Here is a 26,768-nt window from a genome sequence, read left to right on the forward strand (position 1 = left end):
AGGGGCCGCTGGGGCCCTAGGGGTGGGGAACATTCGGCCCCATTGGCCACCGGGGAGCTGCCCCCTTTCCTGTCCCAGGGAGGGACGCCGCTGGGCTGGGGACGCCAAGGTGAGCCTGGCCCCAAGTAGGGGTCGGAGGAGTGGGAGAGCTGGTCCCTCCTCCCCCCAACTCCTCAGCGATGAGTGTCGGGGCTGCAAATAGCCCGGTGGAATCGGTGAGTCACGGAGACTGGAAATACCGCGCCCCTTGCCTCCCTTCCCTCCCCTCCTCCAGACTGCCCCGAGCTGCCTGGAACTCCCATTTCAGTAGCGCCTGGTGGTTTGTGTGGGGCGTCCTTCCAAAGGGCGCTCAGACTCCCTGAACCGGTCCGCTCCCCAGCCAGGTTCCAGCCGGCCTCTGCCCAGGCTGTGTGCCCCTAGGTTAGTCCCTCAGCCTCTGTGGTCCTCCAACCCGGCTGGTACAAGACTGGCTTCAAAAGCCGCCCAGTGCAGCTGGCCCACTCTTGGTGTCCCCGTGCCTGGGACAGTGCCTGGCAGGTAGGAGCAGGGGCTGGCAGTTGGAAGAGAAGGCGACTCAAGTGTTTCAGGGAAACCATTCCCAGAAGGCTGCCCAATGGGCCCAGGAACCAAGGCAGGAGGCAAAAGGAACCCATACTTCTGTGCCGTCTTGACCTTTACTTGAGCTACCACCCCAGCCCCCCAATCTCAAGAAAGACGATGTTTATCCAGCTTCCCATTCCTGCCCTACCCCAAGCTTGAAAACTTCAGGCGGGTGACCTCCAGAAGCCGGTGATTCTGCCGTTTATTGTGTGTGCAGGATACAATGCCAGGACCCACCCCGCCCTGGGTCATCCCCTGAGGGCCCCAGAACGGCAGGGACGAGGCCACTTCACAGAGCACTGACCCAGGAAGCGCAGGAGGCCGGACAGACAGGGACCCACCCTCCCCGCTCAGCCCTACCTCTGAATGTGGGAAACTGTGCCAGGGTCGTGGGGGGCAGCTGGGGGCCCCCAGAATGGAGGCTGGCAGGAGGTCCTTGTTCTGGCCTGGGGATGAGGAGGGACAGGGGTATTCTCTCTCTAGCAGGAAGCTGTGGGGCAGATGCAGAGCGGAGAGGCAGAACAGGGGAGCTCTTCCCCTCTGCACGGAGGGGCAGGTGGGGTTCAAGAGCGGCTTCCGACATCCTGGGTTCAAACCCAGGCTTCAGTGCGCAAGCTGGCTGCTCAGCTACTCAGACTCCGTCCCCACTGATAAAAGTAACAAGTAAAGATTGTAAACCTGATTTCAGAGTGTTCTGAGAGTTTCCTGGTGGTCCAGTGGTTAAGGCTCCGCCTCCCCACGTAGTGGGTGCGGGTTCAATCTCTGCTTAGGAAACTAAGGCCCCACAGGCTGCAGGGTGTGACCAAAAATTGAGAAAGAAAGAATGTTCTGAATTGGGCTGCAACCAATGGTAACGCTTAGTATTTGAAGGACAAGGGTAACCGGGCATGCATATGTGTGTGTGTGTGTGCGCGCGCGCGCACCTGTTTGTGTGCATGTGGTATACACACACTCCATGCCTATAGTTTCACAGGTAATAGATAGGGAGGATGGGGGAGGCAGACGGCCAGAAGGGAAGGTTGGTGGGAAGCTGGGATCCTACCTCCAGGACTCAAGCCCCATCCATGCTTCCTTTTGTTGGCTGACTTGTCTGCAGTGGAGACAGTCCTAGGAGCCCAGGTCTCCAGGTGGGAGGAGGAAGGGTCAGCCCCGCCCCCGGCCCAGGCTTCCCTGGAGGCATGAGCAGGTGACACACGGTTCACACAGTTTATCACGAACCAGCTGTATTGGAAAAACCCCATCTATATACAGACACAACATGGCCCTGCCCGGGGGCAGTGGGCTGGATGGGACACCTCGTGAGCGGGCAGCCTAGCAGCGGGCTCCGGGCTTGGAGAACGGCCGCGGGGAAACGGACCCTCAGGGCTGTCTCCTGCCTCTCCGTGCCTGGCAGTTGGGTTTCATGGGCGCCTCTGTCAGCGACCTCCCTCAGCCCTCCTGCTCCCCTTGGCCAAGGGGGTCCCGGATACCCAGTTCCCCTACCCTGCAGCGACTCCAAAGATGAAAGAATATGTCTGTCTGTCCTGCAGATTATTTGCCCAGATTGCCTGTCCCAACCCCCTTCTCCAAACCGGGTTCTCTGGGATTTCCTGTTCCCATCCCAAACCCTTTGTTCTGGATTAAGGCCGTATCTGCAATCTGGGGGCCACGAGTGAGGCAGGGGGGTCCCCGGCCTGCCCTGGGTAGAGCAGAAGCCCTCATTTGGGGGTGGGGATGACCCACCTGGGGTCTGGGGTGGGGTGGGGTCTCAGCCCGGGAACACGAGGGGCTGACACGAGGGGATCAGGAGAGCCACTCTGGCTGGCCGGAGGGGGAGAACGTGACACGGGGCAGTGGGGGGTGGGGCGGGGCGGCCCTCAGATCTTGATCTCTGTCCGGAAGGTCTGCTGCACGTGCTCCGTGGGGGGCTGGCGCCTGGCCCGGATGGTGAGGCTGCCGTCCTCCCGCAGGGCCGAGGTCACCGACGTGGGGTCCACGTCCTCCGGCAGCTGGCACTTGTGAGCGAAGGTGTTCATGACAGTGCCGTCGGCTGCCAGCTGGAGAAGGGCCGAAGGATCAGGGCGGGCTGCCCCCCCCACGCCCCCCAAACCCCTTAGCCTGTTCACGTCAAGCCCCAGCCCCTGCTCCCTGCTCCCACCCCAGCTGGGCCCCACGCGCCCTGAGCTCCTGATCTCAGGTGCAAGGGCCTGGCGTCCGAGCTGCCCAGGGCAACGGTGGCCTCCGGCTGAACACCAGACCGTGCAGAGGAGCTCAGAGGACCCCAGCGGGCTGGGGGAGGGCGGGGCTCGGGGGGAGAGCCCAGAGGAGGAGTGGGGAGGCGGGGGGGGGGGGGGGGGGCGTATCCGGGGCTCCTGAGCAGCAAGGAGCTGCTCGCATTCCCGTGTGTGTGGATGTCCGTCAGCCGCTGGCAGCCGCGGCCCCTGACGCCGCCAGCACACAGTGTCCAGCGGAGCCCGGGCGGCTGAGTCACTGGTGGGGGCAGGGTGGGCACGTGCTGCCCACTGGTCCTGGCACCGCAGGGCCTGGCTCCCTGATGGGGGCCCTCTGGGCTCAAGGGAGGAAGCCGGGCCATCAGAGGCGGCCGTGGGCAGCCCCTCTCTCTAAGGGGCACCTCCCTGTTCAGCCGCAGCCACCACCTCCTCCAGGGCGCAGGCCTCCTGACCCTGAGCCCAGTTCAGGGGTCCAGAGAGGAGACGCTAGCCGGGCCCCTGGGTCTGGGAGAAACGAGGCCTTGAGGGGCGTCAGGGGCGAGAGCTCGTTCCCCAGCTGGCCCCAGGCATGAGGCGCCCACCACCCACAGGCCTAGAGGAAGGGCCGTCCTCCTCCTCTCAGTTCCCTTTCTCGCCTCGCCTCCTGGGGGCCCCTTCCTGCACCCCTCTGCTCCTCCCCCCTCCCCTGTGGCTCCCTTGGCTCCTGAAGAAAGCACCTGGGAGCCTGGGGCAGAGAAGGGCAGTGATAGGGGGGCGCCTGTGCAGAGGGTACGGGTGTGAAGTCCAGGGTCGCGGCGGGGGAACAGGCTCACCTTCTCAGCCCGCACCTCGATGTGGTTGTTGGAGGTGGTGACGATGATGTCTTCAGGTGAGAAGTCACTCACGTCCACAGCAAACTCGTAGGCGTCTCCCAGGGTCTTGATGTTGCCCGGTCCCCCGGCGCGGGCCGTGGGGAGCGCTGGGTGGGCAGAGCACAGGGCAGGCTGGTCTCCAGGGCCAGGTTTCCGGCTCCCTCTCGGGTGCGGGGTGAAGGGGCAGACCCTGAGGCCCTGCCGCCGCCTCAAGCATGGCTCCTAACCCGCCCGCCCCCCTCACCTCGTGCGGCCCACCTTCTGCACCGAGGGGGCGGGGCTTTGCCCAGCAGAGGCTGTGGGGGAGGGGCGTGCGTGTATGACGCTCTGCGGGGCCCCGCCCCAGGCCTGCAGGAAGGGGTCTGCGTGCCTCCCCCGAGGCTTGCAGATCTCAGGACTCCAGAGAGGACCTGGCCCCAGGCCCCGCCTGACCCGGGCACCAGAGCTGACCCCAGGCCAGCACTGTCTCCTGAAGGCCCGCCGTCCTGGCTGCGTCTGTCTGTCCGGCCACATCTGCCCCGCGGCCGCACGGGGCCGCAGCTGTAGCACCTGTCGCTGGAGGTGCGGCGGTGGCCACACCATTGCGTGTCCCCGCCCTGCGCGGCTCCCCTCCCCACGGGGCCCCGAGCACTTGCCTGGAAAGGCTAGGGGCTCCGAGTGGGGCCGCATGAAGCTGCCAAAATCCTCGGAGAACATGCTCAAGGCCTTCTCCATGGGTGGGTCCTGGGCTGGGAGGCTGTGGGAGGCCGAGGAGGAGGAGGAGGAGGAATGGAAGCTCCGCTCCGCTCTGAAGGTGGAGGAGGTCCTGTGGCTCATCCACGGGTGGCGGCAGGCCCCGGCCGGCGGGCTGGGCGGGCAGGCAGCACGGGGGGCAGCGGGCTCGGGGAGCTGCCGGGCCCCGGCCGCCGCCGCTTTATAAGGCCCGGCCGCCCCGGGCGCGGGGCCAGCCTCTTGTCTACCGGCTAAATTTAGTCCTCTCCGTGGCCCAGAGGGGCTGGGGAGCTTCTCCAGTGAGACAGCCCTGTTGACAGTTTAACTCGGGCGGCCGCGAGGCTGAGCTCACCGCCTGGCATTCCAGGCTGATAACTCCAGCCCCGGAGCCGCCGCGGCAACCGCGCGGGGGCCTGTGCTGTCCCCGCCCCCCGCCGCTCAGACGGGGCCTGCCTCAGGCCCCTGTGCACGCCTGTCTCTGAGTCTCTGTCTTCCCCCAGCAGTAGAAGAACTGTGCCTCCCTCATCAGACTGCAGACCTCTTGCAGAGAGTTTTCTCTCTCCTGCCTCCTTTCCCCCGAAGTTTCAGCCCTTGGTGCGAGGGATCAGGGCAGAGGACCAAGGCCCTGGATCTGAGGAGGTCAGGAGATGCAAGGTCAGGGGTGCATGGGAATCCCCGTGTGAGGCAAGGGCTTCCCCAACCAGGACAGATAATGTTCACGGTCATCTCTTGGGAGGCCTGAGACAGCCCTAAAGGGGGGAATAAAACGTGCAGCTGTTCCCCTCCCAGCCCCCCAAGGGACCCAAATGTCAGGCTTGTCTCTCTGCCCCCTGCCCCTCCCACCACCCCGACTCTGGAATGTTTCAAGACCCAGAGGAGAAAGCTGAGGCAGGTTGGGTTGGGTCTGGACTCAGGGGAGGAGAGCAGATGATTCAGGAATGGTCCTTAACGATATAGAAGGTTCTGTTCCCAGGAGCTGTCTGCCTGACCTCCAGCTCAGAGGAGAGGCCGGGGAGGCAGCAGGAGAGGTTTCAGTTGGGGGTGAAGGAGGCCCGGGGAGACGGTTATTCTAGCTCTGAGTTCTGAGGGGCCTGCTGGGCCTGGGCTCCTGGCTGGGGGCTTTCCAGTGTGGCCTCATTCAATCCCTGCAAGGAGAGGTTGCTCCCATTTTAGAGATGGAGAAACAGAGTCTCACAGAGAGCCTGGGGCTTGCACCCCGGAAGTGGCAGAGCTGGGATCTGAAACTGGAGGTATCTGACCCAAATCCCCCAGGAAGCCAGAGCACCCTGAACATCCATATAAGGAGACAGGCTGGCCCAGAGCCCCCTGAGAGGCCCCTGCTCACACACAGGTCAGCAGGTGACCTGAACATCCATATAAGGAGACGGGCTGGCCCAGAGCCCCCTGAGAGGCCCTGCTCACACACAGGTCAGCAGGTGACCTGAACATCCATATAAGGAGACGGGCTGGCCCAGAACACCGAGAAGCCCCTGCTCACACACAGGTCAGCGGGCCACCTGAACATCCGTGTAAGGAGACAGGCTGGCCCAGAACACCGAGAAGCCCCTGCTCACACACAGGCCTGCGGAGCCTGGCCTGACGTCACGAGGCATCGGGGGGTGAAGCCAGGGAAGGCTGACCTCGGAGGCTGGGGCCCCTGCTCCCCTCCTGCCCAGACCAGCGCTGGTTCTTCCTCCCCATGGAGGCCTCTCTGACTGCTGCAGCCCACGAAGGAGGTCCTGCCCCAGTGCACACTGTACCAGCTGGCCTTGCCCACCCTGGCACTGGGTGAGACTCGGGCTTCCAGTGTCCCCGCTCCCGTCTGAGACTGGCAGTCCCCTGAGGCAGGTCTTCGCCTGTCTGCCCCATCAGAATGGGGGTTCCTGAACATGGAGACCGTTCCCCTCTTGTCTGGGTCCCGCACAGCCTCCCCCTTGGTGTGTGTGTGGCGGGGGTCCAGCTACATGGGTGATGACTGGGGCTGGTGGTCCATGCAGTGGGGTCAGGGTGACGGCTGGAGCAAGAGGGTTCTGTGTCTCAGTGGAGATTCCTGCCTGGCTGGGTCATCCCCCACCAAAGAGGGGCTTCCAGCAGGGCTGCCAGGAAGTCACCAGCACTGAGGTGAGACAGAGGGACAGTGGGGGTGGGGCTGGGGGGCCAGAGGCCTGCTGCCCGCCCGCCAGGAAACAGGAGCCCGTGGCTAAATGCAGATACACGGTCATGGTGCGGAGGCCTGAGTCACTGCTCCTGGACGTCAGATCTCATTACCCACCCCCGCCCACCGAGCCTCCCCCCTCCCCCTGCCCCCAGGGCATCACCCACACAGGCACTGGATCTACTGGCTTCTGTGGCCAAGAGGGACCCTGTAAGTTCATTAAGTCCATTCCCCTGTCTCTACGCCTGTCTCTCCCTTCAGATCCTAGGGACAGAAGGGGCTTCAGAGATAATGCGGTGTCTTCAATCCCAAACCTGCCAGGGCACCTCAGTCTCCTGCAGAAACTTTTAACAAACACAGACTCTTCCCACGTACCCAGAGATTCTGATGGGACTCTGCTCCCGTCAGTTCCCTACTCAACCAGCCCACAGGCCAGCGTTTGGAAACCACTCATGGCTCAGCAGGTAACAGCTGAACAGCTGCTCTGCGCCAGACATTGTCCGGGTTCTGGGGGACCTGTGAAGGTGATGAACGAGGCAGAGACAGGGCCCTGCGCCCATGGCTCTTGCGCTCCCCTCCTTGGAAGAAGTGAAGTGTCAGTCGCTCAGTCGTGTCCGCCTCTTTGTGACCCCATGGACTGTAGCCCACCAGGCTCCTCTGTCCCTGGGATTCTCCAGGCGAGGATACTGGTGTGTGGGTTGCCATGCCCTCCTCCAGGGGATCTTCCCGACCCAGGGATGGAACCTGGGCCTCCCGCATTGCAGGTGGATTCTTTACTGTCTGAGCCCCCAGAGAAGCCCTCACTGGACTGAGGCTCTGAGTGGTGAAGGACCGGTCAGGGGTGAGAGAGCTGTTCCAGCGCCAAGGCTGCCCTCAGCCCTCACGGCCTGACGCAGAAGCAGGAGATGCCGGGGGCTGCAATGCGGGGACTGGCTCTGCAGGGACTCACCGCGGGCACGGTGTCCACCCACCACCCTCTCCCCAGGTTCCTGATGCTCGAAGGGCTGGGGGATGAGGTGTGGCCATGCGCTGCTGGCTGGCCAGCCAAGGCTGCCTAAGAGCGGAGACGCAGGTTTGCGGTGTCAACAAGGCAGCCGGCAGCGCTGTCACTAAACACAGGTTGGAGCAGCTGAGCAAGGCTGGGCTCTGGTCTGTGCAGAGCAGTGAGCCCCCACCCCAGCCCTCACGGCACACATGTGCTCCTAGCCTGGATGGACTTGGTCTGACATCTAGGGGCAGAGGGTGGCTCGGGGTCTCAGGAGTTCAAGTCACTGAAGGGCCATCGTGATTTTCAGAAAGGGGGCACTGTCTGGAAGAGGGCAGGAGTTGTCCCAGATCTCTGGCCCAAATCTTCAAAAAGTGATATCGGACAGAGATCCTCTGCTCTCTGTGCCTAAACCCTTGTCCTGAATGCTTAAGCCACAGGAGCTGCGGGACTCTGGGCAGAGGAAGAGCCACAGAGTCTGAGTTTGGGTTCAGCGTCTGCTTTGTGATCTTAGATGAGTGACTCACCTCTCCGATGCTCCATTTACTATTTGCAAAATGGTGCTAGTACGACTGCATCTTTGCGTGTGCCAGGCACTGTGCTCAACCCTCCTCCAGGTTAGTGAGTGCCCAGGGAAACCCAAGCTGGTGAGAGGTGTCAGCCCATTTTAAAGAAGGAAGCCTCGGAGAGGCGAGGGTGCTTGCCCAGGGTCACAAAGGCCAAGGGACAAAGCCCAAAGTTCCACCCTGCTTTGCCTGGCTCCCAAGCCTGGAGATCTCTTCAGGATCCTGCCTTGATGACCTGTCTCACTCAGAGCTGGGGGCAGGGGGCAGACAGGCTGAAGCAGGAACAGGGAATTGGGGCGGGGGGAGGAACTTGGACTAGATCCTCACGTCCAGACCCCCCAGTCTGCAAAACTGCCTTTCCCACCACAGCAACTCAGGGGCAGTGGTTGTGCTTGGGGCTTCTGGGTAAAGGCCACAGACTTTATCCCACCTCAACAGAGAACGGGAACGGGTGCATCAAGGTCCTCCTCCCAGCAGCCCTGTGGGTCAGGGATGGCATCACCGTTTGGGTGGGCCCTTCCACTCTCTCTTCTCTGATCTTCCAAATCCCTCCCGTGCCCAACTCTGAGAATCTGCAGCCCTGACCTTCAGCCCCAGCAGAAGACCCCTACGTGAACTGTTGCATCACGAGCGTCCCCCTCCCAGGCCCCCTGACTCCAGCCTGCAGCTCAGGTGGGCGCCCCCCGCCTCTGCATGGCTCTGGCAGGTTGGGGAGCCCCTGCCCTGGCCCCTCCTGGAGGCTCTGGCCTGTACTGCTCCGCTGGCTGGGGCAGTTCCAGTCGGTTTGTCAAGGACATTCTTAATGGCCAGGGTAAACCTCAGCGGGGAGGGGCGGGGGTGGGGGGGGGCAGAGTGTTGATTGGTGGAATGCACACCTGTCCAGGTGCACCTGAGTTGCAAGCAAAGGAGTCTCTTGTCAGAGGCGCGCTGGCTGGGGTCACAGCGGAGCAGACTGACCGAGGTGAGGGGCCACGGGGTACAGTGCCGGGATGGACTTGGATGAAACCTGCCCAGACCAGTGCAGGGAGGGAGTGGGAGGCTGGGGGCAGGGAACCAGCACTGCCTTTTGACCCTCAGGGGCTCTCCCTCTGGACCTTGGGTTTTCCTGATTCAAGCCTCAGCTGTGGGGGTGGGGGCTCAGGGATGGGCCTGGGGACCCCATGGTGAGACAGTGACTCCCCTGGGTGAGGAGGCTACCCCGAGCAGCGGTAACAGTCAAGCGTCCTGGGAAGGCAGTGATGGCTCCCAGAGAGCTGGGGGCCCGGCCTTGGTCAACAAGCTGCTAGACATGGAAGGGGCCGCTCTAAACCCCCCATCCCCACCCTGAATGTTAACACGCACACGCGCAGCCTCGGGGTACCCCCTCAGGAACAAAGGCACATAGGAGCTGTGTCTGCTCCTGAAAATGCCTCCTTTCCTTCCTATCCGGGAAGCAGAGATGGGAAGGGCCCAGTGGCAGGGAGGGGAAGGGCCTTGGAGCCGCCCACTAAGGGTCCATCTCCCCATGCACTCCCTCAGGGGCCTGATGGAGGAGCTGGTGGGGCTTCGTGAGGGCTCCTCGGGGAACCCTGTGACTCTCCAGGAGCTCTGGGGCCCATGTCCCCGCGTCCGCCGAGGCATCCGAGGTGAGAGCTGGGCTCCCCACCCCCAACTCCCTGTGGGAGCCCCCTCGAGACAGCACCCTGTCCAGCCTGCCTCCCGACTCTCCTTGGCGCCTAGGAGCAGCCCACTCCTTCCCCGGGTCCAGAGTTTCCTGGGTGACGGGAGGGAGGGAGGGAGGGGGGTCTGTCCGCCTGTCTGTGGGTCAGACATGCTTGCGGCTGGCTCTCTGCTTTTTGGGAACATGGCCCCCAGGCCTGCTCGCTGGGGGCATTGTTGGGGGCCCCAGGGTGCGCTCGGCATGACCCCAGGATGGCCCCCAGGTCCTGGGACAACAGAGCAGTCTCCTTAGACGCTGGCGTTCTCTCCGCCGTGGACCCTGCGGAGACGCTGAAGAGAGCACCGCTCCCAGGCCCGCACGCCCTACTCCCCCTCTTCCTCCATCAGAACCTCAGGAAGGGGCCGGGGTGCGGGGGGCAGATGGTCAGAGGCGCCCTCCTGGCAGGGCCTGGCACCCACTGTGCTACCGCCTCCACTTGCCACAAATCCTGCCGTCCTTCAAGTGAGGCAGAGCCCCCTCCCAGCCTCCCAGGACTGGCCCACCTGACCCCAGCCCCACACAGCACCTTCCCTCCCTGCCCTCCTGGGCACTGGGCTCTGACAGCTGCCCCCGCCCCAGGTGGCCTGGGCTGGCTGAAGCGGAAGCTGTTCCGCGTGGGTGAGGACTGGTACTTCCTGACAGTCCTCGGGGTACTCATGGCCTTGATCAGCTTCACCATGAGCTTCACCGTCAGGCGTGTGGTCCGAGGTAACCCCCCACCCCCACCCTGCCGACACGCACACCTGCTCTGGAGTCAGGCCTCCTAGCACGCTCTCGGGATACCCAGGGGTGGGGGGTGGGGGGCGGGGCGGACTGCCAGGTGCAGCGGGGGCGGGGAGGGCACTGGGTCTGGTCCTGGCGTGCTGGGTGACCCTGGGCACCTCCCCGGGCCTCAGACTCCATGTTTGCACAGTGACGAGAGACCAAGTCATCCCCCTTTCTCTGAGCTCCATGCCCACCACTTCCTACTGCCCCCGCTTCCCCTGCCCTGGTCTCAGCTCAGTAACCCTGGCTAGGGCCCTCGTCTAGACCACCAGGCACAGAACATTCCCTCCCCATGCTCCTGCAGGCTCCCTCCACCTGAGGTACCCCTGCAAGGGGGGCGAGGGGCAGGAAGTTGCTCTGGCAGCCTTACAAGGACCTGCAGGGCACTAGACCACATCTGGGTTTCTTACGATGTCCCTGTGAGGGCGTTACCATCAGAGCCCATTTGACAGATGAGGAAAACAGAGGCTCAGCGGTGTTAATAGCTTGCAAAATGTCACTCAGCTAAGCAGTGGCAACACTGGGATAGGGATCCAGGGTCCTGCTCTTCCTCCTCTTGGGGGTCTGCCGCTCACGGGGTAGCTCTGGCCACCTCTCTGTGGGCAGCCTCTGGGCCTGCACTTGAGGGCCAGCAAGTGGGTGTCTGAGGGCTTTGCGGTCTGTGGATGGCTCCCTGACACCCCGCTGTCCCCAGCACACCAGTGGCTGTACCGGGAGATCGGGGACAGCCACCTCCTCCGATACCTCTCCTGGACTGTGTACCCCGTGGCCCTGGTCTCCTTCTCCTCAGGCTTCTCTCAGAGCATCACGCCCTTCTCGGGAGGTAAGCCCAGTCGCCACGCCATCCGCCTGCGTGCCTTGCCCGGCAGTGCTTGCTGGCCAAAGACTGTCCCGTGGGGCTCCTGCTGGGGGATGGCAGGAAGCGGTAACCTCACCTCTCGGCAGAGAAGCCAGGCTCAGAAGAGTCGTGTCACTTGCCTGAAGTCACACAGTGAAAAGGATAGATCCTGCCCCAGGTCGCTGCTGGCTCTGCTTTGAGGGGCTCATGGAGGCATACGTCTCTGCCAGGCCTCGCAGCTCTGCCTCCGGTCCAGGCCGGCAGAGGGGGGATGCAGGGGTGTGTCACGGGGGCGAGGTCTGAGAGTCCCTCCTAGTTCCCCTCATCCCACAATAGCATCTAGCAGGCCCAGCTGGAGGAAGGTGGACGGTTCACATCCCCTCTCTGGCCCGCAGCTTCCTCATCCACAGAAAGTGAAAAGTGTTAGTCACTCACTCATGTTCAACTGTTTGTGACCTCATGGACTGTAGCCCCATCAGGCTCCTCTGTCCATGGAATTTCCCAGGCAAGAATACTGGAGTGGGTAGCCTGTTCCTCCTCCAGGGGATCTTCCCCACCCAGGGATCGAACCCGCGTCTCTTGCATTGCCGGTGGATTCTTCACTGTCTGATCCACCAGGGAAGCCCTCATCCACAGAATGAGTTTATAAACCCTCACTGACGGGTTTAGGAGACCTGACAAGACCTGAACGTGAAACCCTGTGCAGGGCAAAGGGATAAGGCTAATATAGAGACGGTCCCTCCCCTTGCCCCTGTCCATCCACCCCACCAAGGTTCTGGAATTCCGGAGCTGAAGACCATCCTGTCAGGCGTGGTCTTGGAGGACTACCTGGACATCAAGAACTTCGGGGCTAAGGTGGTGGGCCTCACCTGTATCCTGGCCAGCGGCAGCACCATCTTCCTGGGCAAAGTGGTATGGACGGGCGTGAGAGCACCACTACCTCCCCACCCCACCCTCCAGCCCCAGCTGCCTTTTCTCCATCATCACCCACTGAGACTGGGTCAGCAGGAACTCAGGCCGGTTCCCGCCTGAGGGTGGAGGCAGGCCAGGTCCCCAGAGTGTGACTCAGGAACCTGGGAGATGGGGTGGGGGTTGGGGGCACGCCGTCCCTGGATGAGCTTGGGGGGCCTGGGACCGAGGGAGCGGAAGGGGAGGAGCAGGGCTGGGGCTCCCCTCAAGGCCCGACGGGTTCCCTGTGCCCACACCTCCGGGCAGGGCCCCTTCGTGCACCTGTCCGTGATGATTGGCGCCTACCTGGGCCGCGTGCGCACCAAGGCCACTGGGGAGTCCGAGGTAAGGGGCTCGTGGGAACCCCCTCCATTGGAGGAATGAGAGGGAGGGGTGGGCAAGGGCTGGCTCTCAGCCCAGGACTCTGGATCCCTCCAGAACAAGAGCAAGCGAAACGAAATGCTGGTGGCCGCGGCGGCGGTGGGCGTGGCCACGGTGTTCGCAGCGCCCTTCAGCGGTGAGGCCCCGCCCGGCCCCCGGTTCCCACACCCCGAGTTCCCACACCCCCAGGCTCCCCAACACCCGGCCCCCACGGCCCTGGCGCAGCCCGCCAACTCCGCCCGCCCGGCGCAGGGACCTGGGGGGCAGATGGGGGCGGTCGCGATCCTTCCGCCGTCTTCCGGGAGCGCTGACTGTCCCCGGGGTGGAGGGGCGGCGCGGGTGGGCGCCGAGACGCGCGGCGGTCCCCTGGACAGACTTGGGCTTTGAACTCGGCGCCCCTGCGCGTTCGCGAGCGGTGAGCCCGGCTCTCAGCCTCACTCTCGTCTGTGAACTGGGGGCGGGCACCCTCCCCACCGCAGCCATCAGGATGGGGGCGCCCCGCCCTCGGCTTCAGCTCAGAACCCGGAGCCGGTGGCCCTGCCCCGGCGGCAGGCTCTCAGCCCCTTGTCGCCCCCAGGCGTCCTGTTCAGCATCGAGGTCGTGTCCTCTCACTTCTCGGTCTGGGATTACTGGAGGGGCTTCTTCGCGGCCACCTGCGGGGCCTTCATGTTCCGCCTGCTGGCGGTCTTCAACAGCGAGCAGGGTGAGCGCCGCTGGAACCCTGCCCCTGCCCCCTGCCCACTGCCCCCTGACCCCTAACCCCGGCCCCCTCCCTCCTGCCCCTTGCCCCCTGCCCCTCCCCTCTCCCATCTCTTCCCCTCCCTCCCCGCACTCCCCTCCTCCTAGGGACGTGGAAGGAACAGGCCTGTGTTGGGCGTGAAGGATGGAAGCCCTCAGGGTAGAAGCGGGTGAAGCCAGTCAGGGAGGCGGGTGGGGAGGAGTCTGGGGCACACCTGCCCCGCCTCCTCTCCTGCCCATTGATTCTGAGCCTTTGGCTGGGCAGGAGTGCCCGCCCTGACCCCACTCCCCGTCTCCCCAGAGACCATCACCTCCCTCTACAAGACCAGTTTCCGGGTGGACATCCCCTTCGACCTGCCAGAGATCTTCTTTTTCGTGGCGCTGGGGTGAGTGGGGTCGCCGCCCGCCTGCACAGCCGCCCTGGGTCCGGGCGGGGCTCTGGACTCACCATGTGCCCCTGCAGGGCCGTCTGTGGCGTGGCGAGCTGTGCTTACCTCTTCTGCCAGCGAAAGTTTCTCGGCTTTGTCAAGACAAATCCAGTCCTCTCCAAACTGATGGCCACCAGGTGGACCCTGGATGGGGGCTGGGGACCCATCAGGGTGATGCCCCAGACTCTCCCTTCCCGGTCACCAGCACCCCTTTGCAGGCCCCCGCAGGGTCTGCCTCCCCACTTACTGGGCCACCAGCATCAACATTCCAGCCCTTCCTCGCTAACGGCCTCCCCACTGCCCGCGAAACCCAGGACCTCACTGAGCCCTGTTCCCCCAACCTTGTCTGAGCCCTGGCGTTGCCATTTCAGACTCAGCCCTCCTCCCCCAGGCTGGTCCTGGCAGACAGCGGCCTCTGTCCCGAACTCTTCTATAGTCCCACCCCCGGTCATCCAGTGGTGTGGGGCCGCCCCCCCGGATCACTGCCCTGCTCCTGCCCCCCCATTCCTGCCTCAGCGTCGCCCCCAGACTAGTGGGGCTGCCCCATGGGGTGGGGTGAGGGGAGTCGATGGCTGGCCCGGTGCTGACCCCCGCCCCCCGACAGCAAGCCTCTGTATTCAGCGCTGGCGGCTTTGGTCCTCGCCTCCATCACCTACCCCCCTGGCGCGGGCCGCTTCATGGCTTCTCGGGTAAGGGACTGAGCTGGGGGGCCGGGGGGGCATGCCCATGGTTGTCCACTTTATGTCCATCATCTCCCTGAGTCCTCTCAACACCTAGAAAAGGAGGGCTGTGTGGCGCTTTTCATATGAGGCCACGGCAGTTCCCTGGGGGTTCAGACGGCAAAGAATCCACCTGCAGTGTGGGAGACCTGGGTTCGATCCCTGGGTTGGGAAGATCCCCTGGAGGAGGGAAAGGCTACCCACTCCAATATTCATGCCTGGCGAATCCCATGGACAGAGGAGCTTGGCGGGCTGCAGTCCACGGGCTTGCAAGGAGTCAGACACGATGAGTGACTGAGCACATAGCAGCTCCTGCAGTGACAGAGCCCTTGCCAAGGAGTCCCCCAGCAGGAAGTGACAGCGGAGGGTCTCAGGCCGTAGCGGGGGGCACTGCTGCCCAGCCCCCAGGCAAAACCCTGACCCCCCTCCCCTCCAGCTGTCCATGAGGGAGTATCTGGACTCCCTGCTCGACAATAACTCGTGGGTGCTGCTGACCCGGAACACGTCCCCACCCTGGCCCATGGAGCCTGACCCCCAGAACCTGTGGTTCGATTGGTACCACCCACAGTTCACCATCTTCGGGACCCTCGCTTTCTTCCTCGTTATGAAGGTGGGCCCCCAGGGGTGTGCACAGAGCCTGGGTGGGCTGGGGTGCCTCCCCATGGCATGCATGCAGCACGGGGCCTACATCTTCCCCCAGACCCCCTGTCCTGACCTCCGTTCGCTGTGTGGTCCCCGGCAAGTTGCTCCAACTCTCTGAACCTTGCTTTCCTCATCTTTAAAACTGGGGTCGTCACCGGACCTACATCATAGACAGTGGGGAGGGGAGAAAGGAGAGGCTCTGGTGCAGTGCCAGGCACTCAGTAGGCGCACTGCCAGGGCAGAGGCCCTTCCCCGACTCACACCTTTGCTCACACCAGCCGCTGGTGACGGGTGTGTGCCTGGGCCTCCTCCTCCTCCTCCAGGGACACTCCCCACCCCAGCCGGTCCCTCCTCTGCCTGCTCTGGTCTAGCCGCTGCTAACCTCTGCCCCCTTTGCCCCCAATCCCCCCCACAGTTCTGGATGCTGATTCTGGCCACCACAATGCCCATACCTGCCGGGTACTTCATGCCCATATTTATCTATGGTGAGTGTTGAGGGTCTGAGAGGCTCAGGGGACAGGGACAGAGCCGTGGCCGCGCGTCCACCTGCCTCCCCAGTATGGTGCTGAGACTGGTCCCCAGGTGGGGAGGGCGCTGGGAAGCGGGTCAGCCTGGCCCCCGTCCTCACCCCAAGTTTGTGGCCAGGAGCTGCCATTGGGCGCCTCATAGGAGAAGCCCTTTCTGTGGCCTTCCCAGAGGGCATCATGGCCAGAGGGGTCACCAACCCCATCATGCCTGGGGGGTACGCGCTGGCAGGTGAGTGGACCTGGTTCTTACTGGGTGGGCATACATCATGGGTCTGGGCTGGACCTGGAGAATCAGCCAGCAGTTCTGCAGGGCATAGGGAGGTCAGTAGCCTCCCATGAGCCCCGCCCCTCCCTGGACCCCTCCTCTAAGCCCCCACTACTCTTTCTAGCTTCTCTCTGGGCCCTGATGCCCCCTCTCCCTTACTGCTCTCTCCCTCACCAAGCCCAGGCCAGAGGCATTTCCAATAGTAGCCAGTTGGTAGCGTCTGAATTATTCCCACCTGAGCCCACGGCCATCCTCACAGCAGCCTTGTCCTCTGCACGAAGCTGTCTCCTAGCCTGAGCCCCACTCCCTGGCTGTTCATGCCCCCACCCCACCCCTGGCTTGCAGGGGCTGCAGCGTTCTCAGGGGCCGTGACCCACAGCATCTCCACTGCGCTGCTGGCCTTCGAGATGACCGGTCAGATCGTGCACGCACTGCCCGTGCTAATGGCAGTGCTGGCGGCCAACGCCATCGCCCAGAGCTGCCAGCCCTCCTTCTACGACGGCACCATCATTGTCAAGAAGCTGCCATACCTTCCGTGGATCCGGTGCCGAAAACTCAGGTGAGCGGTGCCTGCTCAGGTTGGTGGACCGAGGTGACGGTGTCCAGGTGGGCTGACCTCGGTCCTGGGTAAGTGTGGGAGGGGCTGACACACGCTGCTCTCTAGTCTGCTGCTCTCCAGCCCCCCGTGTGACCTTGCGTGAGTCCTTGGCCTCCCGAGCCTCAGTGTCTTCCTGGTCATCAGTCTGTCTTCACAACAGGAGGACAGATGCTGGGGCTCAGAGAGGTGCCATGTCTTCATCCAGGTCACACAGCGAGTCAGCACCAGCTCGGGGGGTCCCACCCCTCCCCCTGCTCCTGCTTTGCGGTCCTCACTGGGGTCTTGGGAGCTGGAGGTGGGGCTGGAATACTAGAATGGAAACAGGCTTTGAGGTCCTCACTCGACCACATAGGGTCGAGCAGCCTCTGTCCCCAGAGAAGCAGGACTAAGCCTCTGAGACTCCTGGGCCCAAGGCCCAACTGAAGCATGTGCAAGCTGCTGCCTTCTCCAGACTCAGTTTCCCCATCTGTTAAATGGGGGTGGTTACTCCAGTTATTTTAAAACTTTAAAGTTTTTTTTCCCCCCTTTATGCCATAAAGCTTTTCTTCAAATGAAATTCTCCAGGGACAGCTTCTGAATAAAACAGATGAAACTGGAGCTGGTCTTGGGGAGATAGAGATCCAGTGGCTGGGAATCCAGAGCCAGGCCATAGGCGAGTCGGTCCCCAGGCTCCTCCCCACCCTGGGATGTGAGCAACTGTTCCTCCTAGGAATCCCTTAGTCCCTGCCTGCACTGGAGAACCGGCGGAACTCCCCGGGCCCCCCGCCTTGTCCCAGGGTCTGGAGGACACCCTGCTCCAGGCCCTGATGGGAGCACGCCTCTGCCTGCAGCTCTCACCGGGTGTGTGTGGAGCACTTCATGAACCGAGCCATCACCACACTGGCCAAGGACACACCACAGGAGGAGGTGGTCAAGGTCGTGACCTCCACAGACATGGCTGAGTATCCCCTGGTGGCGAGCACAGGTGCCCAGCAGGAAGCGGGGTGAATGGGGAAGGGGCTTCCGTCTGCTCCCTGTTGCACCTGGGAGAGTCAGCCTCGGGAAGGGGTGAGCAGGGCCTTGGAGCTGTCAGGAACCTGAGTCGAGACCCAGGTCTGCACTGTGTGACCTGGGGCAAGTCACTGCACCTCTCTGAGCCTCAGATTCCTCATTGGTAAAATGGAGATAATAACCATCCTACCTTGGGGTGCTGACATGTTTATTTATTTATATTTTTTCTGCTTGTAGTCCTTTTCTTTTAAAGGTTTTTCTTTTTTTTTTTTTTGATGTAAAGTCTTTATTGAATTTGATACAATACTGCTTTCAGATTTTTTTAAGTTATCTATTTATTTTTAGCACAGGCCCTAGGGCTCAAGGGCTTCAGTAGTTGGAGCACTCAGGTTCAGTGGTTGTGGCTCCCAGTCTCCAGGTTGGTCCCCAGGACTCAGGCTCAGTGGCCGTGGTTCCCAGTCCCCAGGACTCAGGCTCAGTAGCTGTGGCTCCCAGTCCCCAGGACTCAGGCTCAGTGGTTGTGGCTCCCGGTCCCCAGGACTCAGGCTCAGTAGCTGTGGCTCCCGGTCCCCAGGACTCAGGCTCAGTAGCTGTGGCTCCCGGTCCCCAGGACTCAGGCTCAGTAGCTGTGGCTCCCGGTCCCCAGGACTCAGGCTCAGTAGCTGTGGCTCCCAGTCCCCAGGACTCAGGCTCAGTGGTTGTGGCTCCCGGTCCCCAGGACTCAGGCTCAGTAGCTGTGGCTCCTGGTCCCCAGGACTCAGGCTCAGTAGCTGTGGCTCCTGGTCCCCAGGACTCAGGCTCAGTGGCCGTGGTTCCCAGTCTCCAGCACTCAGGCTCAGTGACTGTGGCTCCCGGTCCCCAGTACTCAGGCTCAGTAGCTGTGGCTCCAGCACTCAGGCTCAGTGGTTGTGGCTCCTGGTCTCCAGGACTCAGGCTCAGTGGTTGTGGCACATGGGTTAGTTGCACCCCGGCATGTGGGATCTTCCCAAACCAGAGGCGCAACCCCTGTCTCCTGCATTGGCAGGTGGATTCTTATACACTGCACCCCCAGGGAAGTCCCAATGTTGCTTCTCTTCTTGGGGGTTTTGTTTGTTTTGGCCATGAGGCTCCCTGACCTGGGGTTGAACCCAGACCCCCTGCATTGGAGGTGAAATCTTGACCACTGGACCACCAGGGACGTCCTGACATGTTTGGATGAGAGATGAGAGGGGACTGGTAAGGCACATGTGAATCCTAGAAATCAGGGTGGTGTGCTTGGGGTAGAGTGATGGGAACACATCTTCCTCCCAGGAGGCTCCTCCCTCAGCCTTCCCGTCCAGTGTTCCCCAGCTGAACCTCCCTCAGTCCTGTCACCATGAGAAAGACATCTTTTCACAGAAAAATGGGTGGGGGCCCTTGTTAAAAGACTCATAAGCTGAATCTTAAGGGAGGGCCTAGCTGGAACATCATTTCCCTCTCGGATAAGTACAGTGTGAGTGGGAAAGATAAGCAGGGGGTTAGGGAGGGGACAGCTATGTCCACTCAGGGACTCCGTCAGCCCACATGTCCCCTTTGTATAAATGAAAAAAGGTGCACACTTGGCAAGCATAGCTTGGCTGGATTTTGGCCCCTACTTGTCCTTTGGGCAGGTTTCTTGGGCATTGAGCAACCTGCACAACCATATGTGTCATCCGCATACCTAACCCAAGAAGCATAAAGCTATTTATGAGCAGCAAAACTGTAGATAAACCCCTTAAGCTCTATGAACTGCAGTTGCCTCAGCTGGAAAGTAGGGAGGACAGAGTTGTCAGAGGTTCTCATCCCAAATGCCAGGCCCTTCTTCCCACTCAAAGTGGGACACCTATAGCATTATCCCATAGAACATGCCAGATATCCCATTAGAAAATATCTGCACAGGGGTGTCCCCTCGAGAAGCTTCACTCCCTGGAAAAGAGACTGAAGTGGTGTCCAAGACCAACTCCAAATCTACCCTTAGAGCCACAGGAAGCAAAGCACTCCTAACTAGCACAGGCCCAGGCTGTGTGACCCAGCTGCTCATCCAAGAAATAGCTTTGTTTTTTGTTTTTAAAGGGGGAACATGTGTATGTCCAGTTGTGACGTTTTTCTTTTACTGGAAAAGGAGCAAAACTGTCAGGCTGTCCTTCAAAACGGAATACTTGCAAACTCCAGTGACGCCCTGAAAGCTTGCGACCCCTCCCCCAACAGGAACAAGGTGGCCTTCTGGATTCACGCCTTCACTGGGAAATGAGGGGCAATGCCCAGCCCCAGGGCATGGCTGTCTTCATGGAGGTGTTCCAGACCTGCTCCTGCTTGAGGCCCTGCCACATGGGGCATTTCAGGGTGGGCAAGTGACCTCCTGGCCCCCTGGCAGCCTTGCCCAGCTGCCCTCAGAAGCTGAGTGACCTTGGGCGAGACAACTAACCTCTCTGTGCCCCTGAGCCTCAGTTTCCTTTTCTGTAAAATGGGCGATATTAGCTCCTGACTCACAGATTGCTGCAGGTTCCCTAGAGTCATGAGAACACCCAACACAGTTCTTGGCACATCACAGAAGCCCAGGAAACAGAAGTTCCTTTTTCATAATGTGGCTCTTTCCGTCTCCCTCTCTGCCTGTCCAGAGTCCCAGACCCTGGTGGGCACTGTCCAAAGGGCACAGCTGGTGCAGGCCCTCCAAGCTGAGCCACCCTCCTGGACTCCAGGACAGCGGGTGAGTGCTCACGTGAGGTGTCTGGAGGGCGTGGGGAATCAGGAGGGTTAGCGCAGAGTGGCCAGCTGATCGCCTGTGGTTTGAGAGGGGTAGCCCGGGACAGGGGGCTAGCCTAGGCCCCCATAACCCTTCCCCCATCCCCAGTGCTGCCTCCAGGACATCTTGGCTGGGGGGTGCCCCGTGGAGCCAGTAACCCTGAAGCTGTCTCCGGAGACCTCCCTGCACCAGGTAATGGGCAAAATTCGGGCTGTGGGCAGACCTGGGTCCTGGGATAGAGGGGAGGAACCTGAGAGGGAAACTCTTCAGCAGAGAAAGCTTCTGGTTCCTCACCACACAGTGTGGCTCTCTGTTCCTCCTGCGTCTACTTCCTCATCTGTGGAAGAGGCATGCAGTCCCTGCCTCTCTGCCCCTCAGTCCCAGGGTTGTTGGGACATAGAGACTCAGGGAGAGGGAGAGCTTAGGAAGCTGAAGACTCTGGATGGACAGAAATAGTGGTTAAAAGTTTGTCTTTGCATCAAGGCACACATGGGTTTCAATTCCAGGTCTCCCACATCCTGCCTGTGTGATCTTGGGCAAATTACTTAATCACTCTGACTGCTGATCCCTCCCCGCTGCAAGCACAGAGCCTGGCACATGGGGTCGTGGAGGGACAGAGCAGGTTGGGGACCTAAAAGTGGCCCCACCCCTGTGTCCATGGGCAATGCTGGATGATCCTGAGTGGTGAGGCCCACTGATCCCTTGTGTGGACTCTTGGGACCCCTGCTGGTCATATTGGACATTGCAGGCCCGCCCCAACTGCCCAGCCCTCCCAGGCTCAGATACTGGATCGGCAATGGCTCAGAACCAGCAGGGATCAGGGGCAGCACCAGGACAGAGCCTGGCAGGGCCTTCATCTCCGCTCAGGGCTCGCTCAGGGAAGAATGAAGCCAGACGGGTGGGTGGGAGCCTGTCCTCCAGCGCTTCCTAACCCCCCTCCTCCAGGCACACAACCTCTTCGAGCTGTTGAATCTTCAGTCCCTCTTCGTGACGTCTCAGGGCAGAGCTGTGGGCTTCGTTTCTTGGGTGGAGGTACCGTGGCCTCAAGGATGAAACAAAGGGGAGAAGCCACGCTTGAGCAGCCGAGGGGCGGGGGGGGGGGGGGGGGGGCACCAGTAACCCACAGTCGCATTGGGAGGGGCCTCATGGGACTTTGATGAGCCTCACTTCTGGCCCAGAGGAGCCGGCCACATGGTCCAGCTACATCTACCTTATCTTGTGGCTACTGGCCAGCCCTGCCATTACCTTTGGGCCTCAGTGATCCCGTCTATGCAGTAGCAAGGCACTGGCTCTAAAACTCGCTCCAAAATCAGCCCTTAGGGGAGGCAAACTATACTGCAGCCTCCATCTTCAGTCTCCTCTACACTCTCCCCCTCTCTGCTCTCTGTTCTAGTTGGAGAAAGCAATTTCCAACCTGACAAACCCTCCAGCCCCAAAGTGAGCCAGCCTGGCCGGATGAAACAGCCACTCAGCTACCCCCGTGAAGGAAGCAGGGCAGAGACCCTGCCTGTCTCCCCCACGAGAACACACCCCTCTGCTCCAGCCCAGCTCAACTCCTCGGCAAAGCAGGCAGCTGACTAGCAGTGAGGAGGACCCCACAGTCGCCATGTCCCATTCTCATGGGGCAAGTGCCACATGTCCTGAAAGACAGATTCCACCCTGGGAAGCTCAGAGTGTGAGACAGCAGAAAGCCGCCACGTGGTGGGTACTGCAAGAAAGCATCAGATTCACAGATGAAGAGCCTGCTGTCCTCTGTCAGCAAGGGCAGGCACAGGTGCCCTCTGGGGGCTGTGTGACTCCCAACCAGAGGCTTCCAAGGCAAATAAAGCCGGCTCCCAGAGCTGTGGTCCGCGCTCATCTCAGCATCCAAGTGTCTTGCCACCTTAGCGCCTCACCTGCGCCAACCCCGACTGAGATCTCGGGGGCCCCTCGGTGGCCGTGTGGACATTGCAGGCCCGGACCCTGGTCCCCCCACTCCTTGCGCCCCCTTCCTGGCAGGGAGCTATGGGGTAGAGGGGGTTCCCACTGGGTCTTATGATGCCTGTCCTCAGGGGTACCATGACCCTGTGATCCAGTTACCTCCACTCCAGCCTCAGCCTCCTCCTTGGCTGAGCCTGGGCTGACAAAGTGGGCTCCCCATATGGGGCTCCCCATATGGGGCTCCCCAGAGTCCACAGAGCCTTAAGCCTCATCCATGGGGACCATCTGGGCTGCCAGCAGCAGGGTGACTGGTGGTCTGTGTGTTGAGGGGTCGGGGCCCTCTCCCGCGAGCCGGGAGCCCAAGGACACGCGTCCCCTGCAGAGACCAGGCCAAGGTCATCCAGGGAGGATCCACCACTTTAATGTCTGCTGAGAACCTTCCTGCAGGTAGAGGGGGGAGCGAGGAGGGGAAGCAGGGCCCTGGGGAGCAGGTCCAGAGAGTGAGGGTCCGGCAGACACCCCGAGAGACAATCCCTATGAAGAGCGCTGAGGAGCAGGGGTCAGTGCTCCAAGGAGCCGCCGCCTCTGATGGGGCTGGAGCACAGGCAGAGGGCTGAGCTTGGGGCTGAGCAGGGTCCCCACACTCATCTGTGGCTGTCGGCTCCTCTGGGCAGTCTGCCCGGGTGTTTGCTGAGAGTCCTCGAGCCTGCCTGTGGCAGACACCCTGAGGGGAAGGCGCCCTCCTGAGCCAGGTAGAGAGGCGGAGGGGATCACAGCTCCCACGGGGGAGGCGGAGGAGGTCCGGGAGGCACGGAGCGTCCACAGGAGCGCCGCCCCACCCCACGCCTGCCCCGAGGGATCATGAGACGCCCACCCAGCACCCGGGGTCCTGATGGCTCTGGGCTGCCCACCGGGCCACAGAGGGAGCGGCCCGGCCCACCTCAGTTGTAGAACACCTCGTCCTCCTCCTCGGAGGGCGGGCCGCCGTCCACGAAGCGCGGGGGGCCCTGCAGGCTGGGCCCCTCCTCGGGCCCCAGGGCCCCCGGGAGCCGTGGCCGGAGCTGCCTTGCAGGGCTGGGGGGCTCATCAGGGGAGGGCCAGCTGTCGGGGGAGGAGAAGGCCAGAAGACTGTCGTCCTGCGAGCGGACACTCAGAAGGCTATCCTGGAGGTAGATGCTCCCCAGGTCTGCAAAAGCAACGGGGGGCGGGGGGTGAGGTTGGAGCTGGGAAGACCCTGCCCCTCGCCCTCTCTTGGGTAGGAGGCAGGGGCAAGCGGCAGAGGACCTGCTTCCGAATCCTGCTTTATCAGCGCCAAGCTGGGTGGCCTCGGTCATGTCACTGAAGCTCACTGAGCCTGTTCTCCCTGGGTGATGGCATGGTGGTGGCAGTGAGCAGAATGGTTAACAGCAGACTCGAGCCGCCTGCTGGCCTCAAGTCCGTCTGTGCTCTGAGAACTGGGCCGACCAACGCTCTCCCCAGGCCTCCACCCCTCCCTTCACTCATGTCAGGAGGAGGAGCCACAGTGGGTCTGCGAGCTCCACCCGGGACCCAGGCTCCCTGAAGCCCTCAGGGGTAACTGGGGTATCTACAAAGGTGAGGTTGAGGTTCAGATCCGGATGTCTCCAGCGTGTGTAATCTGAGGCTTCCCTGGTGGCTCAGTTGGTAAAGAGCCGCCTGAAGTGTGGGAGACCTGGGTCCGATCCCTGGGTCGAGAAGATCCCTTGGAGGAGGAAATGGCAACCCACTCCAGTATTCTTGCCTGGAGAATCCCATGGACAGAGGAGCCTGGAGGGGTACAGTCCACAGGGTCGCAGAGAGCCGGACACGACTGAGAGATTAGCACACGGCACAGTCTGAGCCAGTCTCCTTTTGGCCGCGCTGTGCAGCGTGCAGGACCTTAGTTCCCTGACCAGGGATCAAACCCATGTCCCCTATAGTGAAAACGCAGAGTTTTAACCACCAGGGAAGTGTCTGAGGCAAGTCTCCTGATGCCTCAGTTTCCCTTATTTGTAAAATGGAGATAATAACGGCTCTAGTTCTGAGTGTCACAGGATGAGTTGAAATAACACATGTAGAGCACTTAGCACAGTGAGCACTTGATTCACATTATCTGTCACCTATTTATCATCTAATCTATCACCTCTCTCTCTCTCTGTGTTTCTCTCCTTTATGCTCATGGTGCTCCAGGGGAAATGGGCAGGGCAAGGATCACCAGCCCCATTTTTCAGACGAAGAAAAACTAAGGCTGAGGGTTGGGGGGGCTTCTCTGAGGTCCCAGGGCACAGGCAGCAGAGCAGGCCTGCATGCCAGCCCTGCGGCACCCCACCCCGGCCCCCAGGCCGTACCCTGGAGCTGGAGCACGTCCAGGCGGCTGCTCTCCGGGCGTAGCTCTCCATCGTCCAGCGAGGACCAGGCGCTCAGTGTGGCCTCCGTGATGGCAAACTGCTCGGCAACCCCTGTGGGCATGGACCCAGCTCAGCGGGAGCACAGAGGGTGCGGGCGGGCACCACATGCTGGTTCTCGAGGCTGCCCATCCGTGGTCCGGGGGATCGGAGTTCCCATCAATGCCCCCAACACTCAGCACTGTATTTCCCTGCCCAGACCAGTGGTAAAGAACCCGCCTGCCAATGCAGGAGACGTAAGAGACACAGGTTGAAACCCTGGGTCAGAAAGATCCCCTGGAGGAGGAAATGGCAACCCACTCAGTACCCTTGCCTGGAGAATCCCATAGACAGAGGAGCCTGGTGGGCTGCAGTCCGTAAGAACTGAACACGACTGAAGTGACTGAGCACACCCCGACAACGCACGGGGTGGGGGGACCCCGGGGCCTCTCAGGACCAGACCCAGCCAGTCCGCCCCCCTGCCCCCGCCCCCGCCGACCTGCAGCAAAGCGGGCCTCACGCAGCTCGTCCGGGAGGCGGCAGTAATGCTCGTCGTCCTCTGGGGGCAGCTCCCAGCCCGCCCGCTGGGCGCTCCAGCCCTTCCACTCAATGAGGTGGGCCACACGGCCACGGGCCATGGCCGTGGGCTTTGTGATGTGGTCCTTGATGCTCTGCACCACCCCTGCGGGGATTGAGGGCGGCTGAGCCAGGGATCTGACCCAAGGCTCAGCTCAGTGGCCCCACCCCCAAGAGCCCAGCCCTCCCAGAACCTCCAGCTGGTCCAGTGGCCTGTACCCCACGTCCCTCCAGAGCCCGGGTACTCAGAGTCCCACCCCGCAATGCTCATACCCACCCAGCTCTTCATACCCGGTCAATGCTGCGTCCACGCCCCGCCTGCCCACACCCTCCCACACCCCAAGTCCCCTTGCACAGACGTTCCCCACCCACCTACAGGCCCCACGCCCTCCCAACATCCTGCTCCCAGGCAGTGCTTCCACCCACCTGGCCCTTCTTCTCCAGACCTGCCACACCCCTCGCTCCCTTCTGACCAAGTTCACACCCGTTTGCTCCAGGAGATTCACTCGTGGATCCTTCCAGGCCCACCAGCTGTCCCTCCCTCCAGCAGCTAACAAGCTTGGGGACAGTGTCTCCTGTGCCTGGGACGCTGCCTGCTCTGCCGAGGGTGAGACCTGTAGCAGGCAGGGAAGGCTTCCTGGAAGAGGTGGGCTGGAGGCAGGCTTTGAAGGCAGTTTGGATTGGATAAAAAGAGGCAAGGCTGGAGGCTATTTCAGAGATGAGAAGAGGATGAAGACATAGAAGAGTCTGGCATGGATCCAAGACTACCAGGGGGCAAGCCACAGGGCAACACTGGGAACAGGGTGGCGGAAGAGTCTGGGAAGCCCAACAAGGTCCAGACTGGGGCAGACCACCCCTCTCCTTACGGCAACAGCATGGTGATGGGCAGGAGAACGGCACAGGGCGGGCCTGCCGTTGAGGAAGAATGTCCTCACTGGAGGACTAGGGCCAAGGGTGGGCATTAGGGGCCACTGAACGGGTCAGAGAGGGACAGGACAGGATGGGGAGATGGGGAGCAGGGCCTGGGCGGGGGGGCTCTTGGCAGCAGACCCACTGGATGATGGGCAAAATGTTGTCAAGGACGATCCCCAGTATTTCCTCAAACCCAGGCTGAGAACAGATCTGCGGATCACTGGCCCCAGAAAGCAGGACATGAGGAAAAGCAATATTTAAGAAATAAAGGTGACTTCCCTGGTGGGCCAGTGGCTAAGACTCCACGTTCCGAAGGCAGGGAGCTCAGGTTCGATCCCCGATCAGGGAACTAGATCCCACATGCAACAGCTGAGCTTCCTCACGCCACAACTAAGAACTGGCACAGCCAAATAGACAGATATTTAAAAATAATAATTCAAAAAAAGCTAATGTTGACTTGCTTTAGGGAAAAAAAAAAAGGAAGGAAGGAAGGAAGAAAGGCATCAGTGAAGGAAACTGAAACAAAACTCTGGGAGAATGGGAAAGATGAAGGTCGGAAAGAAGACGGAGGCCCCCAGGTTGGGGAGAGCTGGCAACTGGAGGTGGTTTCTGGAGGGGGTGGT

At 61.7% G+C, this 26,768-nt stretch overlaps 3 protein-coding genes across 15 annotated transcripts in view; 1 reads left to right on the forward strand and 2 right to left on the reverse strand.

Moving 5' to 3' along the window:
* Nucleotides 1-1,801: 1,801 nt before the first annotated feature.
* On the reverse strand, nucleotides 1,802-4,982 carry HSPB7 (heat shock protein family B (small) member 7). 2 transcript variants are annotated; one of them, XM_043908901.1, is made up of 3 exons: nucleotides 4,297-4,982; nucleotides 3,638-3,768; nucleotides 1,802-2,636 (listed from the first exon to the last, which is right to left on the reverse strand). In XM_043908901.1, the coding sequence occupies exons 1-3, from the start codon at nucleotides 4,475-4,477 to the stop codon at nucleotides 2,457-2,459; spliced, it is 492 nt and encodes a 163-aa protein (XP_043764836.1). In that variant the 5' UTR covers nucleotides 4,478-4,982; the 3' UTR covers nucleotides 1,802-2,456. The 2 variants fall into 2 exon arrangements, with proteins under 2 accessions (XP_043764836.1, XP_043764835.1); XM_043908900.1 differs by having other exon boundaries at nucleotides 3,623-3,768; nucleotides 4,297-4,820.
* Nucleotides 4,983-8,960: 3,978 nt separating this feature from the next.
* On the forward strand, nucleotides 8,961-22,213 carry LOC122698216 (chloride channel protein ClC-Ka). Of its 10 annotated transcripts, XM_043908894.1 has the most exons (20): nucleotides 8,961-9,039; nucleotides 9,597-9,703; nucleotides 10,357-10,485; nucleotides 11,237-11,365; nucleotides 12,153-12,292; nucleotides 12,596-12,673; nucleotides 12,767-12,845; nucleotides 13,287-13,412; nucleotides 13,749-13,833; nucleotides 13,911-14,012; nucleotides 14,480-14,564; nucleotides 15,031-15,204; nucleotides 15,652-15,721; nucleotides 15,882-15,992; nucleotides 16,374-16,587; nucleotides 17,457-17,590; nucleotides 20,232-20,320; nucleotides 20,465-20,548; nucleotides 21,302-21,388; nucleotides 21,750-22,213. In XM_043908894.1, the coding sequence occupies exons 2-20, from the start codon at nucleotides 9,604-9,606 to the stop codon at nucleotides 21,795-21,797; spliced, it is 2,064 nt and encodes a 687-aa protein (XP_043764829.1). In that variant the 5' UTR covers nucleotides 8,961-9,039; nucleotides 9,597-9,603; the 3' UTR covers nucleotides 21,798-22,213. The 10 variants fall into 10 exon arrangements, 7 of the variants coding, with proteins under 7 accessions (XP_043764829.1, XP_043764831.1, XP_043764830.1 ...); XM_043908891.1 differs by lacking the exon at nucleotides 8,961-9,039 and having other exon boundaries at nucleotides 9,123-9,703; nucleotides 16,383-16,587; XM_043908890.1 differs by lacking the exon at nucleotides 8,961-9,039 and having other exon boundaries at nucleotides 9,124-9,703.
* A 462-nt stretch (nucleotides 22,214-22,675) lies between these two features.
* The window catches only part of FAM131C (family with sequence similarity 131 member C), a 23,882-nt gene continuing 19,789 nt past the window's right edge, over nucleotides 22,676-26,768 (reverse strand). For 2 of the 3 annotated variants that reach the window (XM_043908898.1, XM_043908897.1), the window contains 3 exons: nucleotides 25,157-25,339; nucleotides 24,622-24,732; nucleotides 22,676-23,462 (listed from right to left, as the gene is read on the reverse strand). In XM_043908898.1, the coding sequence (XP_043764833.1) occupies nucleotides 23,218-23,462; nucleotides 24,622-24,732; nucleotides 25,157-25,339 (539 nt within the window). In that variant the 3' untranslated portion in view covers nucleotides 22,676-23,217. Of the gene's footprint in view, nucleotides 23,463-23,560; nucleotides 23,640-24,621; nucleotides 24,733-25,156; nucleotides 25,340-26,768 lie in introns of all 3 variants that reach the window. The other variant, XM_043908899.1, reaches the window with a different exon arrangement.

The sequence above is a fragment of the Cervus elaphus genome, chromosome 8 (assembly GCF_910594005.1).
Source record: "Cervus elaphus chromosome 8, mCerEla1.1, whole genome shotgun sequence".
In the NCBI taxonomy this organism is placed as follows: Eukaryota; Metazoa; Chordata; class Mammalia; order Artiodactyla; family Cervidae; genus Cervus; species Cervus elaphus.

What these genes read in the sequence shown, in the direction of transcription:
- HSPB7 (XM_043908900.1), bottom strand. Translation starts at nt 4,477, where the DNA reads ATGAGCCACAGGACCTCCTCCACCTTCAGAGCGGAGCGGAGCTTCCAT. An exon ending in GGAGCCCCTAGCCTTTCCAG is followed by an intron (nt 3,769 to 4,296) that starts GCAAGTGCTCGG and finishes CTGCCCACCCAG; the next exon opens with CGCTCCCCACGGCCCGCGCC. An exon ending in TCGAGGTGCGGGCTGAGAAG is followed by an intron (nt 2,637 to 3,622) that starts GTGAGCCTGTTC and finishes GCCCTTCTCCAG; the next exon opens with CTGGCAGCCGACGGCACTGT.
- LOC122698216 (XM_043908890.1), top strand. Translation starts at nt 9,484, where the DNA reads ATGCCTCCTTTCCTTCCTATCCGGGAAGCAGAGATGGGAAGGGCCCAG. An exon ending in ATCCGGTGCCGAAAACTCAG is followed by an intron (nt 16,588 to 17,456) that starts GTGAGCGGTGCC and finishes CTCTGCCTGCAG; the next exon opens with CTCTCACCGGGTGTGTGTGG. An exon ending in CGGAGACCTCCCTGCACCAG is followed by an intron (nt 20,549 to 21,301) that starts GTAATGGGCAAA and finishes CCCCTCCTCCAG; the next exon opens with GCACACAACCTCTTCGAGCT.